Below are 21,676 nucleotides of genomic sequence, written 5' to 3' on the forward strand. Positions count from 1 at the left end.
TGACTCAGCCCCCCTACAGCCCAGATTTGGTGCCCTGTGGCTTCTGGCTTTTCCCGAAACTAAAGTCCCCTTTGAAAGAGAAGAGATTTCAGACCATTGATGAGATTCAGGAAGATATGGAGGCAGAACTGTGTGAGGTCCCAGGGTGCCTACTTTGAAGGGGACTGAGGCGTTATTGTCCTGTGTACAGTGGCGCTTGTATCTTGTGTCTTCTTCAATAAATGTCTCTATTTTCCACATTACATGGCTGGATACCTTCTGGACAGTCCATATATATATATATATATATATATATATATATATATATATGTAATTTATATAAAAACATATACATAATTTGTAAACATACAAACATAAAATTATATAAATATATAAAATATAAAAATATATTTGTACACATATATGAAAAATACTTATATATTTTTTTAATTTTTGTTTTATTTTTTTAAATAAAATAAAATTTTATTTTATAAACGCATTTTTTTAAATTCTTGTTTCTTTATTCTTTTTTGGTTGGATATTTCTTTCTTCCTTCTGGTTCATACTGTTGATTTGAGTCCCAGTTTCCTTCCCATCACAATTGGTTCCCTGTACATTTTCCTTTATTTCACTTAGCATAGCCTTTATTTTTTCATCTAATTTGCAACCAAATTCAACCAATTCTGTGAGCGTCCTTATAACCAGTGTTTTGAACTGTGCATCTGATAGGTTGGCTATCTGTCACTTAGTTTTATTTTTTCTGGACCTTTGATCTATTTTTTCATTTGGGCCATTTTTTTTGGGGGGGGTGGTCTGGGCGTGCCTGTTACATAGTGAGGGGCAGAGCCTTAGGTGTTCACCAGGGTGGGGCAACCCTCAGCCCTGCCTTGTGACCCTGTCTGTGGGGGAGGAGTCTGAGAGGGAACAGTGGCACTTGATCCGGTCTCTGCTGGTTTTCAGTCACTTCGCTCGCTTCCCACAATCAAAGTGGGCCCTTCTGGTGCTGATTTCCATGTTGGGTGGGTTTGTGGACATTCTAGGACCCTGTGTGTCTCTCCAACAAGCTCTCCTGTGAGGCTGGGAGTTTCTCCCCCAGCTGCCTCAACCCTCACAAGTGTTTTCAGTCAATGGTTTGAGGCTTCCCCCCCCCCCCCCCCCCGGGACCCTGGGCCTCCTGGTTTATCTGTGTGCGAATGTGGGGCCGCCCACTCCACCAGCTGCTGTCTTGCCAGGCATCCTCTCCGCCCTTCTCCTCCGCCCTTCTCCGCCCCTTCTACCAGGTCTGGATGAATACGTCATCTTTAACTCCTTGGTTGTTGGACTTCCATACAGTTCGATTTCCTGTCAGTCCTAGTTTTTTGTTTTTTAATTTATTGTTGTCCTTCTTTTGGTTGGATGAGCAGGCACAGTGTGTCTACCTACGCCTCCATCTTGGTCGGAAGTCCACATGGACTTTCATGAGGGGTCCCAAGAAAAAACTCTTCTTTTCTGAAGAACAGGCTAAACTAAAAGCCATTCTCACAGGGCTCCTTTTTAAGGGAAACCTTGAGAAGGAGGCAGTGTTTGTACTTTTCAGACCCTCAGGCTCTGAGGGAATTTTAGTATTATTTAAAGCCTCAGGGCTCAGCAGTATTTACTGACTCTTAACCTTCTTTTCTTTCTGGATTTTTCAGCCCCTTTCTCCAGAGAGTCTTCTGTTATTTTTTCCCCAGTACCATCATGTGGTAAGAGCAGGGCCACAGGGCACTGTGCTGTGCTAACTGCTGGGCAGGCAAAGTCTCTCTGAGGGCAGAGACTCCGCTATCCTAACGTTGCAGATGAGGACACAGTCCCAGAGAAGTTAAGTAACTTGTTGAGGTCACACAGCACAGAGAGCACTAGAGCTGAGACTCAGACCTCAGCGTTGCTGGCAACATCTACTCATTTTATCTTCCTGCTGTCGGATGTCTTGGGATGAGAGTCTAAGAAAATCTCAACACAAAGCACTGTCTTACGGCCTAGTAGCTTTTATTGTTTTACAGTGTAATGTTTTGTTTTTCATCTGGGTGTTAGGCACACAGGCATTGTTTCATTAGTCTTCTTTATACCCTATACTACATATTTTCTGAACATTCTTTTTACAGCTACAAACCTTTTAAATGATTGTAGAAAAAATAATTATTCTTCTTATGAAATACACGTGTAGCAATTTAAAATGCAAAGCAAAAAGCCCCATGAAAATGTCGCCACGCAGAAACACATATTAAGTGTGATATATCATCCCATAGTATTCTTATGTTTATATAGAAAAAGGATAAATAGAAAAGAAATTATTAGGATTGTTTTAGTTATTTAGTGTATATAATAAACCACCCCAGAAGTTAGTGGCTTATAACAACTAAAACCAGTTATTTACCCGGGCCTAGAGGCTCTTTAATGCTTGGTAAAAGATTCGTTACCACAGCCAGTTCCAGAACTTCCCCCGAATTCGGAGGAGTCTCAGTCATCTAACTTCACTGGCCTCTAGGCAGACAGACCTGCAGTTGCCTCACATGCACCAGAGCATGCGGTCACTGGTGTTTCACCCCTTTGTCAGGGCCCGTGCTCCTAGGTGCCTGGCACATTAGATGCTGAATAAAGGTTCATAAACAATAGATTCATTGGCAGTGCCTTTTGTGGACTTGGCTTTTTCTTCACGCTGAATTTTTTTCTTCCTGACTTAGGTATCTGGCTCGAGTAGGGGATCTTGAAGCTACTGACACCGAAGACCCAAATCTGAATTACGGCCTTGTTGTGGACTGTGGCAGCAGTGGCTCCCGGATTTTTGTTTATTTTTGGCCAAGACATAATGGGAACCCCCATGACTTGCTGGACATCAAACAGATGAGAGACCGCAACAGCCAACCAGTGGTTAAAAAAATCAAGCCAGGTACTAACTGGAATTTGTTCGTTTTTGATCTCCTTTATCAACTATGGCCATGAAGGAGGAGAGGAGAGGAAAGAAGAGGGAAAGGGGAAAGCAAGCTGCCCTTTTCTCTTGAGATTCTGCATAATGGGAGGGATATCTCATTCATTGCCTTCCTCTCTCAGATAAATAAATGTTTAGGACCTTAAGCAGAACCTTGTGGGTATCAGTCTTCTGAGTGTTTTGTGATTTATTTTTTAAAGAAGGTACACTTTATCTTTCTTAAGGAATCTCTGCAATGGCAGATACTCCCGAACATGCCAGTGATTACCTTCGTCCTCTGCTGAGCTTTGCCGCTGCTCACGTGCCTGTGAAGAAGCACAAGGAGACGCCCCTTTACATTCTCTGCACAGCGGGCATGAGGCTCCTTCCTGAGAGGTGAGATGCAGGGTCTGAGAAACACGGGGAAATGGCTGACATGAGAGTTGGGGGACTGATTCCATGCATGTCCACTGTGGTCCCCTGGTCTGAAGACGGGACGTGGGTTCACCACAGAGTGGACAGGTAGCACCAAAAGACTCTTTGCTCAAAAAGAGAGCAGATCCTACCCCTACACCCAGTGATTTCACAGTTGTTTTCACAATCAGGGGGTGGAGAGAAAGAGAACGGGAGAAAATCAATGTGTGGTTGCCTTTCACATGCCCTGAACTGGGGATCTGGCCTGCAACCCAGGCATGTGCCCTAAACTGGGAGTTGAACTGGTGACCCCTTGGTTTGCAGGCTGGCAATCAATTCGCTGAGCCACACCAGCCAGGGCTTTAAAGGAAATCTTAAAAGTAAAAAAACAAAACAAAACAAAGCAAAGCAAAAAAAACTCAACTAAAAAACTTCCAATCCTACTACTCTATCAAAACTGTTTCATTTTGCTACATTCCCTTTCTTTCTGTACATCTGTGTGTAGTTTCTACAACATTGCAATCATAACGCACATGCGGTTTAGAATTTTTGCTTTTGACATAACTAATATTTACATTGTTCAAAATTTTAGAAAGTCAGGGAAGAAAGAGTATAGATGACACAGGTAGTGCCACATCACAAGTCTGTGAGTATCCCGATGACTCACAGCGAAGGAGGGGCAGGGTAGGAGGGACTGGGGACAAGCTGTCGGAGGTCAGAAATCCGTCAGCCAGCAGGGCGATGGTTTGGCCAGCTTTTGTGTGTCGGGAGCAAAGGAGAGGATTGCCTCATCTCCTGGCACTGCTTGCCCAGCAACCCCTCTGTCTGTCAGAAAAGTCCTCTTCGAACCAGTTCCACCGTGTAGCTCCACCCCATTTGTCTAAATGTTCATTGTTGGCCTGGAAGCCCTGAATATTAATATTTATTTTGTCTTAAGGATTTGTAAAGAACTCTCCTTTTCTTTTACCTTGTTTTCTGATCACCTGTCTAATGCCCAGCTCTGTCCTGGGCTTATGAAACCACTGCCGCCTCCACAACAACTGTGGTTGTTGACATTAGTGTAACTATCACTGCAAAAACCTGTTTTGTAGAAATGATGTTTTGCTAACTTATTAGCATTTGTGAGCAATATTCAAAATGGATTTAAATCAGCTGGATTGTATTTTTCATTTATTGGCACTAGGTTTTCTTTCTTTGACAATGACTTTGATTAACAAAATTTGTCCTACCTCCTTTTTTTAAATTTTTTATTTTATTGATTTATTTATTTTTGGAGAGAGGGAGAGAAACATGAATGTGTGGTTGCCTCTCATGGGTCCCCTGCTGGGAACTGGCCTGCAACCCAGGTGTGTGCCCTGACTGGGAATCGAACTGCGATTGTGTGGTTCGCAGGCCTACACTCAATCCACTGAGCTACACCAGCCAGGGCTTGTTCTACCTCCTTTTTATTTTGTAATAGAAGAACCCTTAATGAAATACAAAAAAAAATACCAAATACCTGGTGATGTTTAAGGGAAAAAAACCCTTTTTTATTATGGAAATTTCAAATGGATAGAAAAGTAGAGAGAACAGTGTAATGAATCCCCATTCACCCACCACCCAACCTCAGTAGTTATGGTTTTGCCATTAAAAGTCTTTTAAAAAAACAACAGTATTTTACAAAATGAAAGTTAGTATTTTTTAACATAAGTTGGGATCATATGTTGTTTTGTAACCTATGAGAACTCAAAATATATTGGATAAATTTGCATGTCATTACATATGGATATATAAATTGACTTCTTTTTTAAAACATATTTATAGTATTACATTGTGAGGATGTAAATTATTTAACCAATGCCTATTTATGTGTTTTAGGTTATTTTTAGTTTTTCATTGTTATAAATAATGCTGCAGTATCCTTCCTCTTTGAATTTTTATTTGAGGATTTCCTTGCAGTAAATTTCCAAAAGTATAATAGCTGGGTCAAAGGTTAAGCACATTAAAATTTTTGGTACATAGTGTTGGATTGCCCATTAGAGAGGTTGCATGAGCGACTTACATTCCAAACAGCAGTCAGTGTATGTGGGTGCCCAACCCTCCAGATCATAACTGAAAGCAGCAAAGCCCTGCTCTTCGGGAAGATCCACTAGGGAGGGAAAATAGCTGCTCCTGTTCCCCCCGTGAAATTCATACTGCGTGAATTTTACATGCATATCAAGGAACTTTTTTAGAGACTGTACTTGACATTAAATTGGAAGTTACTACATTAAATGTAATTCTTCACTTTGAAGCGCCAACCACTTCCTCGCTGAGTCAGGCTGACAACTGTCTGAACTGGTGAAGTATTTTTGCAATCAGTAATGTTAAAAGTCCAAGCTTGTCAGTCTTGTTTTTAACCAACATTTTCACTAGACTCGTAGTATTACTTCTAGCTTTGTTTCTTTGCTTTTCTTTGCCTGATAATACTGACAACATAAAACTTCAGGGGAAGAAACAACCCTGTAGGCACTAAGCTTCAAACGTTATTCCCAGATTGTTATGACCTTTGGGTTTTGATCTGGATCTGTGATTTTCAAATGATAAGATTTTATAAAGGAGAAAATTTAACTGTGGAATATGGAAAAGGAGATTAAAAAGTTTATTGTAAGCTCACGTAAAGGATTATGAAACACCTGTGAACCTGACAGCGCTTCTTGTGTGGTGAAGTGAGTCATTGTGTCTGAGGATTGTGCTCCTCAGTCTAGCAGCTTACTTTCATAGCAGTTAGGAAAAATGTAATTACACCTATTTTAACAGGTTGTGAAACCGTGCTTCAACTTCTTGTGGCTTATGCAGCCTGTGAGAGACACAGAACCACAGTCTTGTCTTTTAACACCGTTTGAATTGTAACATCATAGAAAGGAAAAGTATTACTATTACCATATTGCCTTTTAAGTAGGAGGCTATATTTTGAAGGCAGTTTAAACCTTTGGAGTGAAAGGAGGTACCGAAGGAAAGCAGGGCTTGACAAGGGATGAGGTAGGTGAACAGCAAGGTCATATAACAAGGCTAAATAGAAGGTCAGGTTGAGGCTGTGAGAAGAGAATTTAACGATTAACTTTTGGTTCTTTCTTGCAGGAAGCAGTTGGCTATCTTGTCTGATCTAGTGCAAGATTTACCACTGGAGTTTGACTTCCTCTTTTCACAGTCTCAGGCCGAAGTGATCTCTGGGAAGCAGGAAGGTACTGGGCCTTGAGGGCCGAACTGGTTCACCTCCCAGCCAGCCACGACATAGTCTCTGCAAAGGGTGTCTAGATTACTTTATAGATCTGATTTTCATTTTTCTCACAATAATTTTCTTGATTCTGCTATCTAGTTTATTTTATTATTTGCATATTACACATTGGTATCTGCTTTAGAATGCTGCTTCTAGAAGACATAAATTTATGTTTTTAACTTTATGCTAAAGACTGTGTTTATAAGAATGTATTAGTATTTAATGGTGATTCCAAATGGATCTTTAGTTATAAAAAAAAAGACACCTCCAAACCCCCCCTACCCCCCTTTTATGCCCCCCCCACACCACCCCCTCTCCACCAAAAATTATATTTTACATTTCCCTTTACCCCCACCTCCCTTGGCTAATTATAGTTTTAAAAACATACATGCATTCAGGAATTGTACTGAGTTTGCCAAATTCAAATGTAAAGCAAGTTATTACAGCAAAGGGAAACTTCAGTTTCAGGCACTGATCAGGACGAGTCCCTTCTGTCCTGGGCTCTCCCGTTATCCCATTTTCTAGTCCTGGTGCTTCCTGACACCCCACACTGCTGGGTGTGTAGGTTTGGGGTGGAGTTGAACGAGTGTCCTCAGGTAGCCCAAATGTGGCCTCCGTGATGAATTATATCTTCATTTCTTGAAAAAGCAGATCCTTTTTGTCTTCTAGTTGCCATCTACATAAGGGAAAAGATTTACTTCTTTTCAATTTCAACATTGCATTTTTCAGTCCCCAAACTTTCATTTAACTCTTTTTATTTTCCATCTCTTTATTGAGACTTTCTGTCTTTCCATTCACTATAAGACTGATTTTATTTCTTGGTTATGTTGCTGCTTTAATATCTTCGCCTGAAAATTCTGACATCTTTGTCACATCAGGGTCAGCATCTTTTGACCATCTTTTCCCTTATGAGTTGAGATTTTCCTAGTTCTTTGTACACCAAGTAATTTTATATTGCAATCTGGGCATTTTGAATATTACATTATAAGACTCTGTGTCTTGTTTCAATCATGAGAAGACTATTGATGTTCGTTTGAGCAGTTGACCTGGCTAGGTTCAGGCCTCAAGTTCAGTCCTGCCTTCTGTGGGCTGTGAGTCTATTCATTCATTTTTTCAAAGCTATGGCACTGCTATTTGGATTTGTCCCCTGTGTGTGCCAGCTGTTGGCCAGTCTGGAACCTGGGCATAGCCCATACGAATTGATTGTCTGGCCCCTACCTCAGTTCTGAAAACCTTCGATACATCGCTTACAGTCAGATCCTGCATGTATCGCTTGGAGGTGAGCCCAGGAGTTGTATACCATTTTATTCCCTTTTCTCCACACTCTTCCCAACACTCTCTGGTTCCCCGGGGCTTACTTTTATGGTCTTCTGGTCAGAGAGCTAGAGTTTTAATTTGTCCACTCTGTCATGCATACCCATGATTGTGTCTGCATCCAGGGCCAAGTGGTAGAGGACAGAGGGAGGAAAAATTAAGCATAGGGATTTGCTGCAACTCTTGAGGCACAGCTCCACTGGTCAGAGAGAAGGATTCACATCCATCAGAGTTTTAGGTGTGGAGTCCTCTTTCCAGCTCCTCAGAACAGAAAGCAAGCAAGTTCTTTCTGTCCACACCCCGTGTATACTTTTGTTCCAATCAAGCTGCTTTAGAGTCCAGGCTAGGCAATATAAGAGGGGAAAAAAATGGGAAGCTCGTTATTGGTTTGGTGGTTCTTTAAATTCTGATCTCTGTTCCAGCGTGTCTGCTATCACTTACTTTCAGAGTTCTCAGCAAGCTGCCCCTACATTCCATCCTTTACACTTCAGTGGGAAGCCTGGGTGGAATGTGTTTACTCTGTCTCATCCAGGATCAGAACTCCAAGATTTACTTTATTTAACGTTTGTTTCTACATAATAATTCCTACTCATTGCAGGAAATTTAGAAAGGCAGATGATTTTAAAAGGAAAAACATCACAGGATAAAAAATTTTAAATTTATATGCTGAGAGTGTGGAGTAAAAAATTATTAGCAACTTTTCTGAGCAAAAGGAGAATAAGAACAGTCTCTTGGAGAGAGAGGCATATGCATGGTGTGGCCACAGGGAATTAAGTGAGGGCTTTTACTCCTGTATTTCTCTCTTAGGGGTTTATGCATGGATTGGAATCAACTTTGTTTTGGGAAGATTTGACCATGAGGATGGTAAGTGATGTGGTCTTCTTATGAAGTTCTTTAAATAAGGGTTGAAGGTTTAAATCATACCCTATCAGTAGCATTTTATTGTGTTCTTTTTTAAAACTTAACTTGCTTCATTTTCCAGCCTAACATCTTTTATTTCTTTTTCACTTTTTAGTATGGAAAATTTCAAACTATCACAAAAGTAGAGCAAATGATAAAATGAACCTCTAGGAATCTGTCACCCAGACTCAACACTTACCAACATTTTGCCATTTTTTAGTCCCTACACTCCCTCCACACAAGGATATTTATCCTATTGGATTTTTTTTAGGACAACAAATGCCTGTATTACATGAGCTCAGATGGGAGGGAGGAGGATATGTTTGCCCTTCTGGGCCTTGGTCTGCCTCAGAACCCCAGCTCCCTGCCCTCCAGCGCACAGCCACTGCTTGGCCACGCCAGCCTGGCCGTGGAGGATGCATGCAGGAAGCTTGCCCTGTGGGGATTACCCCTCTAGAAGACTCCCGATTTTGGTATTCTTTTTCCTTTCATTGTACTTCTTCTGAATTTTCTTTAGTTGTTTTTGTTTAAAATTTCTTCCTCCTCAGGAGTTAGCTTGGGCCGCTTCTTGTGGCCCAGAGGCAGTGTCCCATGGGGCTCAGAGCACTTCAGTGGGTGTCGCATGCTGTCAGGGGGCACAGTGAAGTTATTTTTTTAAATTTATTTTTTATTGTATTTTTCCAACAATGCTGCTCTTTCCCAGGGTCTTGGTGAGGACCAGTTCGTTGCTGGATGCACTGCAACAGCATCAATACTCCTTGTTCTGCCTGTACAACGCTCCGAGCCCCAGGAGCAGTTGCCCACGTCCAGCCTATGGACGGACTGTGTGTGTGAGGTGGGGGCCAATCTCGGTGTTGGCAGCAGGGCGTCCCAGCTCTTACATTCATTCCCTTACAGCTGGGCTTTCTCTTGCCTGTCTTGTGGGGCTTACACAGTTTGTTCTGAGAGATGACCATAGCTCAGCACCAGCTACAAAGAGCTCTCCTATGGGATTTTTAAAAGCAAGCTCCAGACATCTTTTACCTTCACATACTTTTGTGTCTATCTCAAACAGATAAGGAGTTTCAAAACAAACACATACGCACTGTGCCATTTTTATACTTAACAAAATTAACAATTCCTAATAGGTAACACCCATTTGATACCCAGGTAGAGACATCCCTGATTGTCTCAAGAATATTTATCTGTATCTGTCTTCTTAAATCAGAATCTGAACAAGGATCACAAATTGCATTTGATTGATATGTCTCTTTTAATTCATAACAGTTAACTTTCTACCTCTTTTTTCCAAACATTCATTAAACACACACACACACACACACACACACACACACACACACACACAACTAGTTGATTGACAGAATGAATGAATGTGCCACGTTCTAAATTTGGTCAACCGCATCTTTGTGGGTCTTTAATGTGTTTCTCATTCCCATATGTGTCCTACAAATTGGAGATGAGATATAGAGGCTTTCTTAGACTCCAGTGCAGTCCTTTTCCCAAGAAGAAAGCATAGGTGGTGCTGAGAGTTTCTTCCTCCATCACATCAAGAGTCTGGCTGTGATGTGTGGTTGTCTCACTTATAGCCATGTTAAGTAAGACTGAACAGATAGGTATTCATGGTTCAGGTATTGTCAGCCTGATCTAGTCTATTCTAAAAATTCCCCATTCACTTTTCACCTTATGGTTTAGTAGCCAATTATGGTCAGTTGCTTGGATCTGTTTTTTCACTGGAAGTTGCAAAATGATGATTTTGCTAATTCTGTCATTCCTTCTGCATTTAACAGCTGGAATTTTTTAAAAAGATTTTATTTATGTTTAGAGAGGGGGAGGGAGAGAGAAAAGAGGGAGAGAAACATTATGTGCAAGAGATACATCTATTGGTTGCCTCTTGCACGTCCCCAACTGGGGAATCTAGCCCGCAACCCAGGCCTGTGCCCTGACCGGGAATCAAACCTGTGACCTTTTGCTTCACAGGGCGGAACCAATCCACTGAGCCACACCAGCCAGGGCTGGACATTTTATAAAATGAAATCTTCTTCATCAACTATTTGGTTATCCTGAAATACAAAATTCTGAGAGATTCTGTCTTTATGGGAAAGTCAGAATAAATCTTTGATTCTTTCCCTTTATTTATCAAAATAATGACTCGGTGTCCTAGCAGCTTCCAAAGGCAACCAGTGAAGTTTATTTTCAGTATTACTCTGAACTTGTAGATTTTAATGTAGTTGATGCATGACTGTCCAACATATCACTTTTTGGTGCTTTAGTGCCCCAAACATACCATCACTGATGAGTAGGAACACCTTTAGGTCACTCTTCTTAACTCGGTCCCAGTGTTTGTATTTCCCATGCTGTCGGCACACCAGGGGCTCCCTGCTCAACACCGTGTTCACCCTGGACCTGGGCGTCAGGCTTTCTGTTTGTGAAGGAGTCCTGGTTTGTTTTAGCGGAAAAGGATACCTAGAGGCTGTGGTCTAAATACCAGGGATGCTGATAGCTCCTGGGTTATCATTTCCAGCCAAGGAAATATGTATTTTTTAGAAAGTAAAAATATAAACCATGAGTTCACAATGACATCTCCAACTCGTATTTAAGGTTATAAAATTATTGTTTCATTTCTTTGATTTTATACTTTTATCCTTTTTCTCTTATGCTGAATATTTGTTCCTAAAGATGTTAACATATTTATTTGCTTTATTCCATAATATATGTTTAATGGTTTTAAAATTATATCAGTAATATGAATAATATTACCAATAAGACTGCTAGACTGCGGTTTAAGATATTTGTTTCTTTTGTCATTAAATATATTCTACAAGGAATATTATCAAAATACCATGTTTTAAGTCACTTGAAATAATTCTCAGTGTAATACACAGTTAATTTCTTTCTGTTCACTTTCAATTTTTTAAGGTGTTGCTGTCTTTTGTTTTTTTCCTTTTTGACCTAATCTTGGTTTTAAATGACTGGACCCCTTCTGTTCCCGTTTGTCTCAGAATCCGATGCTGGAGCTCCCCAGGAGCTGGCAGCAGGACGCAGGAGGACAGTGGGGATCCTGGATATGGGGGGAGCCTCTCTTCAGATTGCTTATGAAGTTCCTACCTCAGCCTCTGTCCTTCCTCCAAAAGAGGTATTTCACCCTTTAGGGAGAGTCGCCAGGGATGCCAGTATTTAAAAAAGAAGGGCACTGTCTTTGGCTAGAGACCAACTTGCCTGGGTACAAATACTTGTTCAGTACTTGCCAGCTTATGCCATCTCTCTGAGCATCAGTTTCCTTGTATGTAGAAAGAGAATAATAATAGTCTTTATTTCACAAAGTTGTGAGGATGAAATACCAAGTGTATAAAGTACTAAGCAAAATGCCAAGCATATAATAAATGTTTAATACATTTTGGCAATTATAAATATACTACCTATATTCCTGGGTTGCCTGAGAATTAAACATGGCAATACATCTAAATCCCAGAGCATAGTATTTGATGCATACTTGTTTGTTAAGTTTATTCCCTTTTTCTTACCAAAGATTCCATTCTTACAAACCCCTTACCTGACTAGAATGTAAAGAATGCACTTTGAGGGGGATATTTTATCAGAGAGAGGGAAAAAAATACAGACACTTGTGAGCACCTGTTACGTGTTGGGAACGAGACATGTTACACTGGTCCCCAAAGCTTGTAATCTATCAGTGGAGACACCTACAGTAACAGGCCAGCCATGACAGTGCTGGGGTTCGACGTAAGCCAGGGTTTCTTGGCACTGTTGACTTGTTGGCCTGGATGAATCTTTGTTGTAGGGACTGTCCTGTGCCTCGTATCACGTTTAGCAGCATCCCTGGCCTCTACTAGATGCTAGTAACACTGCCCACCCCAAACTCTCAGTTTTAACAAAAGTGTCTCTACATGTTGCCAAATGTCTCTTGGGGTTACAACATCACCCTGGCTGAGAACCTCTGGTCTAAACAAAGCTGTGGCAGTGTGTGCACTGGCAGGGTCGACTGCATTTGCAAGGCTGGAATAGGAGTCATGCCAGCTTCCACCATTTCCCATTTTCCTGGGCCTCCGGTGATGATAGGATTTTGCATAGTGGAGGTTGGAGGAAGGCCATCTGCACAGAGCGAACAAAATGCACAAAGGCACAGACAAAGCAAAGCACCCAGAATATCCAGGGAATAGCCTGTTGAAGCATAGGATTTGCAGTTGTGATAAAAGGTGAGGCCAGGGAGATAAGATGAAGTTAAATCATGAGGAGGAGTCTGGGGTCCCATGCTGGGATTCGGCTTTCATATCTACAGGTAGTGGGGAACCAGCAAAGGTTTTGAGCAGGGCATTCATATGGGCCTCAGTTTCATCATCTATGAAGTAATTAAGACCCGAAGGGCCTTCCCAGCTCTGAACTTTGTGGCTATGTTAATTGTATGGCTGTGATCCAGTCTATGTATTTTTTAGGAAAATAATGTTGGTGTTAGAGAGAGAAATGTAGGTCAGGGAACCTTGGTTGAAAAGTGATAAGAGGCTGAACTAGACAATGGAAGTGGAAATGGAAAGAAAGGGACAAATTTAGGATATTTTGGAGTGAAAAACCAGTGTAATGTGGTGGTATGGGTAAGGTGGGGGTGGGGGGTTGGCCAGTAATTCCAGGGGTCCAGCTCAGAGAGCTAACTGGCAGTGGGAGGAGCCCAGTCACTGAGAGAGACCGCAGGGGAAAGGGCAGGCTTGATGCTGGGCAAACCAGGATGTCCAGGTGGTTTGGGTGAGAGTGTCTGTTTGGTTTCCAGCTGAAGTCCTACAACCAATGAGTTCAGTTTTAGGTGTGCGGAGTTTGAAATATCTAAATGTCTACATGTCCCACAAGGGCATTTTGTGTGTGCAGATTTAGAAAGCAGCACTGATACAGAAATGGACTCTCGAAAAACAAATGGTCGTACACACAACAGTATAATGGATCATAAAGATGAATCTTAGTGCTTGATAAAAAAAAGGTAAAAACAATGAAGCATAACACAATAGCACTTCTAAAACTTAACCCTAAATGTCTAATGTATTTTTGTACAATTCATAAAATTATACACATTCATAAAATTACACAACCACCATTGTTGAGTTCCAGAATGTTTTCATCACTCCAAAAAGAAACCTTTTATTCATTACCAGTTAAAAATAAAATAGAAAGAGAGAGAATACATCTGTATTGGAGGTACGATAAAATTGAACTTTCTAATTTCAGATCTGTCACAGGGAACATTATGACGTCTCGAATCGTTTTAGAAAAGGTCATAGAATAGAGCTCATGATGATCTCCCAAATTCTTTTAATTCATTTTTATCAAAGATTTAAAAAATTCTAATTATAAAAACAGTACATTCCCATTTTGGTGAACTGGACAATGAGAAAAGTACCACACATGTGAGAAAATGCAATATCTGTAATGATTCTGCCTTCTGTAAAACTGCAAATAGTGTTTTGGTCTTCACTTTGATGTTCAGCTTCTGATTTATGCTTTTTTACAGTCTTGCCATTTTAGGTTTTTGTTTAAAATAATGCTATGAGGATGAAAGAATGCCACAAGATATTTTAAAGAGTAGTCATAAGGAATGAAGCCTAGTGTATTAGCAATGTCCTAGCTTTCTAGAAATTGACCTAAACTGAAATTCCCTTTTTTCTCTTTGTGTGGTGTTACAGGAAGACGCTGCAAAGATCCTGCTGGCTGAGTTCAACCTGGGTTGTGATGTGCAACACACCAAACACGTGTATAGGGTTTACGTCACCACCTTTCTGGGTTTTGGGGGCAACTTTGCCCGACAGCGCTATGAAGACCTTGTGCTGAATGAAACTGTTAACAAAAACAGGTACGTTTGACATGGGATCTGTGCTTCTGGAATAGAATTCCAGGAATTCTATTGTCAGGTTTCAGATATTGGAAATATTCATGTTCTACTAAGGCACATCCTTACTTTCTTCTTCTGACCAGCCCTGCCAACGGGGGAGCATCTCCTGGAGACCCTCCATTAGCTGACCGAGATGAGAGTGTGTTCTAATCTTTGTTATTAGAATTCATAAAAATGTATAGTGGCTTCCCGTGGTGACCGCTTGCTGTGTCTCACTTCAGATGTCGCAGCATTAGGTGAGGTTAGTTAAATTGTCAATTTTAAATGTGCAGTATAATGTAGACTCTAGCAGTTCCTTCTGCATGGAAGTGCTTGTGACAGGCTTGTTGAATTGAATTATTAGTAGAGTGGAATTGCATGTTACGCAGGAGTTATGTTCCATAGTGCACTTAAAGGGTAAAAAGCATGTAGTCAAAATTATCCTTTTTTAAAAAATCCTCACTCAAGGACATGCTAATTGATTTAGAGGGAGGGGATAGGAGGGAAAGAGAGCAGTAGAGGAACACTGACGTGAGAAAGAAACATCAGTCTGTTGCTTCTTGCACATATCCTGACTGGGAATCCAACCTACAACCTAGGCATGTGCCCTGACCTGGAATCAAACCTGCATCCTTTCAGTTTATGGGATAATGCTCCAACCAACTGAGCCACAGTGGCCAGGGCAAAATTAATTTTTAAATTGTTCTATCATTAATTTCAGAATCACCAGTTTTTCCTCCAGCATGGACCAGATCACTGATTTTTTTAAATTTGAGTATCAGATAAAGCAGACCATAATGTATAAACAGTTGTGGGTTTTTTTTAGTATTTAAAATTATTTTATCATCATGTATATTGAAGGAAAACATAATAGATGGTTGAGTTCTTTCTACCCTACAATTATTTACCCCATTTGTTTAGCTAGAAACACTAGTTTGAAAAGTTATTGCTATATCCCATTGGTAGGGGTGCTGGTATATCCCAGTTCTCCACAGAACTCAATTATCCTTTGTTGGGACCATGTAAAAAAAATACTGTCTCATAAGTCTTTTTTGTTTTTGTAAGGAAGAGTTTAAGAACTTTTGGGAGAATCCTGTTATCCTGGATAATTGGTAAATGCATTAAAATTGGGCAGTGTGTTTGTATTTGAAAAGGCTCTCAAATCCATACAAGTGTTGCTTGGATTGTGGGGCTCAGACCCCTCCTGCTGACACTGACGTCCAAACTATTATTGTGAAAGTTTCACACCAACTTAGTTTTGTTCCTTCTTCATTAGCCACTCTGCTCCCTTTTCCATTTTCTTCCTTTATTGTTCTGCTGCTCTTTTTTCTCTGGCTGCTGTTTTCTGCAGCCTCAGACCTTGCCAGGCTATGCCTTCTTCTTCCCGGGCATCTGCATGTTCCTGCCATGTATGTAAGTCACGTAATTCAGAAGCATGGCTGCTCATCTCACGTAGCTGCTGATCTACTAGAGAAACCTGTGCTTCCTGAGATGTCAAAACTGGTTCTCTCTTAATGATAATTTTCTAAGTTTTCCTTATAGCTGCTGTCACCTCCTTTAAACAGGTCCTGGTGTGCCCCAGCATTTGTTCGTGTTGCTACACCCCCATTCCCTTCTTCAGTCTTTGTCCTCGCGTGTGCAGCCTCATCCCAGGAAGTCCACTCTTCAGTGTCCGTCTCTTTAGGAACTGAGGCACGGTTAACTGCAATTGGCAACGCTACTTGATCTCCAGTTAACTTTCGCTCTTGGCAAGGTCTGCACGTCAGTCTCTTTAAGAATGGGAGTACTGTTGCTAGGCTAGTGCACACTTGTACTCCCAGAGCTGTGTGATGGCTGTGGTGGGACTCAAACCTGTCCCCTCCCTCGCACGTCAGAGCCAGGGCGCGCACCTCCCTGGGCTTTTGACACTGCACCCAGGCCACATCCCCTCCTCAGGAGATGCCTCCAGCCCTTCCCACTTCGTCTCCTCCCAGTCATTATTTTAAACATTAGAACCACAATTAGCGGGGTGAGAGCTTTGCACTTTTAAGAGGCAAGTGTGAATAAAGCCCTGATACAGAATAGCTAATTCACATCTCCAACTGTACCTTGCACTGAGAAATATACACGTTGACTAAAAGGTTGAACAAAATTGACCACTGCCATATTTCTCTTTTTCTTTTTTGCTAGATTGAATTTGCTTAAGTTAAATGTATATATGACTCAACTACATGGTCATGCTCCACCCTTGTTTCTAGGGGTATCATGTAAAACAATTACAAGGTGTCTGTGAAGCACATTCTTAGACGGGGTTGCTTCCATCAGGCGTTTCTTAGAGTAGGTGGAGCACAGTAGTTGATATGTTTTTGTTCTCGACATTTGATAGGTTGCTGGGCGAGAAGACAGGTCTGAGTACTGACAGTCCATTTCTGGATCCTTGCCTGCCTGTGGGACTCACCGATGTGGTGGAGAGGAACAACCAGGTCCTGCATGTCCGTGGAAAGGGAGACTGGGTGACTTGTGGGGCAAAGCTGAGCCCCCTGCTTGCCCGCCCCAACACCAGCCAGGCCTCACTGAATGGCATCTACCAATCTCCAATCGACTTCAACAACAGCGAGTTCTATGGTTTCTCCGAGTTTTTTTACTGTACAGAGGACGTGTTGCGCATCGGTGGCCGCTACCATGGGCCAACATTTGCCAAGGCTGCGCAGGTAAATTATTAATAAGAAGGATGACTCATGCCATCAGTGGCTATTTATTAGATGCCTAACGAGGTGCTGTGCAAAGAGCATGGTTTCATGCTCTTTGCGTGCATGGTTTCACTTGACTCTTCGCAACAGCTGTATCAGCTCACGTTTTACAGATGAGGAAATACAGTACTTAGAGAACTTAAGGGACCTGCTATGCTATACTGCCTTCAGTGAATTAAGCTTAGCTTTCCCAAAGGGTGTCCTGTCACCCACAGTGTCACCCAGGTCTAACATTGTTGTGACAACTAGTAGTTTTTCCTCCAGCTTACCAACCGTCCTGTTTCATGTTTATGGCCAAGTAGTGTCACCTGCAGAGGGTTTTCCCCTTGCTGGTGTCTCCAGTTGTACTGTGCTTTTGGAGATGATGTCACACAGGTGGCTGAGTCCATTTTCATTGTCTTGGTTTGAGCTGTTTAAAAGTTGGAGTAGTAGAGGATCACTAAGAATAGGAGAAAGATGCAAAAAATGTGCACTGATGGTGGAAGAATTTTTTTAATTTAAAATGCAGAAGAAGTAAACATTTATTTTGAGCATATATAAGACTTAAGTATCCTATAGGCTTAAATCATTAGTTACCTGGACAGGTGAAAGTTCAACTAGCCTTCTATAGATCCTCCTTCAATTTAGATTTATCACTTTGAACTTCTGTGTATATCTAGCTGATCTCTCTCTTTTATCAGAGAAACTTACAGGAAGAATCTGTTCTCTTGAATTTTTTATTCTTTGCTTTCTTATAATTCTCTCGGGTCTCTTGGTGGGAGACTTCCAGTGGAGTAATTCTGCAGCGTGTACTGTTCTGTTCCCTGAAGGCAGTCCCTGGGGAATATTGAGGAAAACCGGGCTTATGTTTGCTTTTTCCTCCCCAGCCTCCAGGAATACCCTCAAACTCCTTTTCCTTTTCCTGTGTCCCGGGCTCCCTGATTGTTCATGGCTTGAATCTTTCTCTCATTGTAAAACTTCTTCAAATTCTACTCCCTTGAATACCAAAGAGCTCAAATTATTGCTTGCTTGAGTTGGTAGGGGCTTAATATGTTCTCTTTCCCAGGTAAATGATTTCCTTTCCTTATTTTTTTTCACTTTGACTCTTATTTTATCTTTCCAGGGACTCCTTCCCTGGCCATGCTACCCAAAATTGGAGCCTTCCCCATTCTTACCTCTTTCCTTTTCCTGCTTTATTTTCCTGTGAGCATTTAGGTCATTTAACACACACTGTATGCATTTGTATATGTGTCTATTTGGTTATCCTCTGTCCCCACCACTAGAACATAGGCTTCCGAGAAATGGAGAAAACTCAACAGAAATCTTTGTTGTATTTACTGCTGGTATCCCCTGGCGTGTGGAACAGCACCTGGCACATAGTGGACATTCAGGAAATGCTTGCTAGTTTACCGAAAAAACTGAAAGGAATGATTCCTTTGGTGAGAATTACCACTTGGAGGCAGGCCAGTGCCAGGTTTTGGGCCATTCTGTTCCATCTGCTTCACCTGCTCGTGTTGGGCCTTTGTAGAGTGGAGTGAAGCTGTCTTTGGATTTTGAAGTTGATACTCCTGGTCCTAAACTTACCTGTCTTTGCAGCCTAGGAGGCTTAGGAGTCATCTCAGGCTGGCTTCGTACTGGACTTGGAGGTACTAGGAGTAAAAAGGAGTATTTCCAGTCCACTCAACGCTCGCAGAAGCCCAGGGTCTGGGACTTGCCTTGCACAGCACACGACATAGTACTGAGCGAACGAATATGACATGTCTGTTTTCCTTTGTCCACTAGTAGCCCTCAGGTCACTTTAGAAATGGAACGGTTGTGACTCTGGAGGAAGTTACAGAGTTTGCCTCCAATTTCATGTTGCACTTTTTCTCTCTGGTTTTCCCAGGATTACTGCAGCATGACTTGGTCAGTACTGACTCAGAGATTCAGGAATGGCCTTTATTCACCACATGCAGATGAGCATCGACTCAAGTAAGTTACTTCCTTTTCCCCCTTAGATGTGACCTTAAAATGTAGGTATAGTGTAAGGAGGGGAACAAGCGATGGCACAGATTGGGTTTCACGTGGAATGAGAATTTGATTATATCAGATTTTGATTTTTCTGAATGCTAGGGGCCAAATAGGGAGCCTATTTTAGTGAAGCCAAAGGAAACCAGTGGTTTCAGAGTTCTCTCCAAGTGGCTTGAAATCAAAAGTGGTGGTATTTAAAAAAAAACAACAAACTTTTCATTAAAATATCAAACATGCAGAAAAGTAGAAATAACATAAACACTCATGTAACTATCACTCAGCTTCAACAGATATCAGTATTTGTCAGTTTGGTTCATTTGTCCTCCTGTTTTATAAACATTTTAGTTTAAAAATTTGAAAACATAAAAATAATGAACTTCTGTGGACCTATCAGCCAGCTTCCCTGCTAACAGTTGTCAACAGTGGTCCTGGCCAGTCATGTCTCATCTGTTTTCCCACCCACGACCCCCTCTGATCATAACTGGGTTCTTTTGAAGCAAATCCCAGACTTCGCCTAAAGGAGAACGTAGGCAGGAAATCTCAGATATTCCATGTAAAAATATTTTCACCCATATGTCCCTTAGAGCAAGGGACATAAAGATAAGAATAAACAAATGGGGCTTCATCAAAATAAAAAGTTTCTGCATAGCTAAAGAAAACATAAGCAAAATGAAAAGGGAACCAACTGTATGGGAAAATATATTTGCAAATGATACCTCAAACAAGGGTTTGATCACCAAATTATATAAAGAACTCACACAACCCAATTCCAGGAAGACAAAAAAAAAAACAATGAAAAAAATGGGCAAAGGACCTGAACAGACACTTCTCCAAGGAGGACATACAGAGGGCCCAGAGACATATGAAAGGATGCTCAGCATGACTAGCAATCAGAGAGATGCAAATTAAAACCACAATGAGATACCATTTCACATGGGTCAGAGTGGCCATCATAACCAAGTTAACAAAAAACAAGTGTTGGAGAGGTTGTGGAGAAAAGGGAACCCTACTGCACTGTTGGTGGAAATGCAGACTGGTGCAGCCACTGTGGAAAACAGTAAGGAATTTCCTCAGAAAACTAAAAATGGAACTGCCTTTTGACTCGGTAAGTCCATTGCTGGGATTATATCCTAAGAATCCTGAAAAAGCAATTCAAAAGAACCAATGTATCCCAATGTCCATAGCAGCACAATTTACAGTAGCTGAGCACTGGAAGCAACATAAGTGCTCATCAGTGAATGAGTGGATCAAAACACTATGGTACATTTACATAATGGAATACGCAGCAGAGAGAAAGGAGGTCCTACCCTTTGCAAGAGCACAGATGGAACTGAAGAGCATTATGCTAAGTGAAATAAATCAGGAGGTGAAAGACAAATACCTTATGATCTCACCTATAAGTAGAACCTATCAAGTAGAATCAATAAAACAAACAAGCAAAATATAACCAGAAACATTGAAATAAAAAACTGACAGTAACCAGAGGGGAGGAAGGAGGGAATATTGGGAGAAAAGGGGAATGGTTGTTAAGGAAAACGTATAAAGGACACGTGGACAAACCCAAAGGTGGTAGGATTGAAGGTGGGAGGTGGGGATGGGTAGGGTGGAGGGGACTGGTGGGGGGAAAAATGGAGACAACTGTACTTGAACAGTTTTATAAAAACTGGAAAAAATCCTATACTTTATAATTACATATGTAGATATTCCAGCATATTCTCTGAAAATAAGATCTCTTTTTAAAAAAGGAAAGAAAATATTGCCATAATATTTTTACTGCATAAAGGTGCTCCTCACATACATAGTAAATGTTAAGATAAAGTAGACTCAAAAGTAGACACCTCCCCCTAGAGGTGAGGGAGGTAAAGCTGGTAGAGAATTTTTTGACATCCAGTAGGAGTACACAAAGGAAAGCATTAATTAAAAAATTTTTTCTAAATCTTTAAACATTTTTAAATTATTTATTCTTTGTCACACAGATACCAGTGTTTTAAATCAGCTTGGATGTACCAAGTTCTTCATGAAGGATTCCACTTTCCTTATGACTACCCAAACCTACAGACAGCCCAGCTGGTATACGACCGAGAGGTTCAGTGGACACTGGGAGCCATTCTGTATAAGACACGATTCCTACCGCTCAGGTAAGGTGGACTGACCAAGCCGGCATCTTGAGCTCCGACCATGATAGTGTCTCAGAATAGGTTTCTTAAGCAATAACCCGAAAACAAGCAAGCAAACAATTCCCTTTATTACTACCAGGTGAACTGTCATTACTAACCAGGCATGTTGAAACAGAAAGAAGGTTGAGCATTATGGGTCTGGAG

General features: G+C 41.2%; 1 protein-coding gene across 1 annotated transcript in view; it reads left to right on the plus strand.

Annotated features, from left to right (window-relative positions):
* Positions 1 to 21,676, plus strand: part of ENTPD7 (ectonucleoside triphosphate diphosphohydrolase 7) — a 43,703-nt gene that overhangs the window by 15,891 nt on the left and 6,136 nt on the right. Inside the window, exons 4-12 of the mRNA XM_037138996.2 lie at positions 2,682 to 2,887; positions 3,151 to 3,301; positions 6,419 to 6,522; positions 8,679 to 8,735; positions 11,771 to 11,904; positions 14,453 to 14,619; positions 17,003 to 17,327; positions 19,231 to 19,316; positions 21,332 to 21,493. Of these exons, the coding sequence (XP_036994891.2) occupies positions 2,682 to 2,887; positions 3,151 to 3,301; positions 6,419 to 6,522; positions 8,679 to 8,735; positions 11,771 to 11,904; positions 14,453 to 14,619; positions 17,003 to 17,327; positions 19,231 to 19,316; positions 21,332 to 21,493 (1,392 nt within the window). The remainder of the gene's footprint in view (positions 1 to 2,681; positions 2,888 to 3,150; positions 3,302 to 6,418; positions 6,523 to 8,678; positions 8,736 to 11,770; positions 11,905 to 14,452; positions 14,620 to 17,002; positions 17,328 to 19,230; positions 19,317 to 21,331; positions 21,494 to 21,676) is intronic.

The sequence above is a fragment of the Artibeus jamaicensis genome, unplaced genomic scaffold, assembly GCF_021234435.1.
Source record: "Artibeus jamaicensis isolate MK-2021 breed Jamaican fruit bat unplaced genomic scaffold, CSHL_Jam_final contig_252, whole genome shotgun sequence".
NCBI lineage: Eukaryota > Metazoa > Chordata > Mammalia > Chiroptera > Phyllostomidae > Artibeus > Artibeus jamaicensis.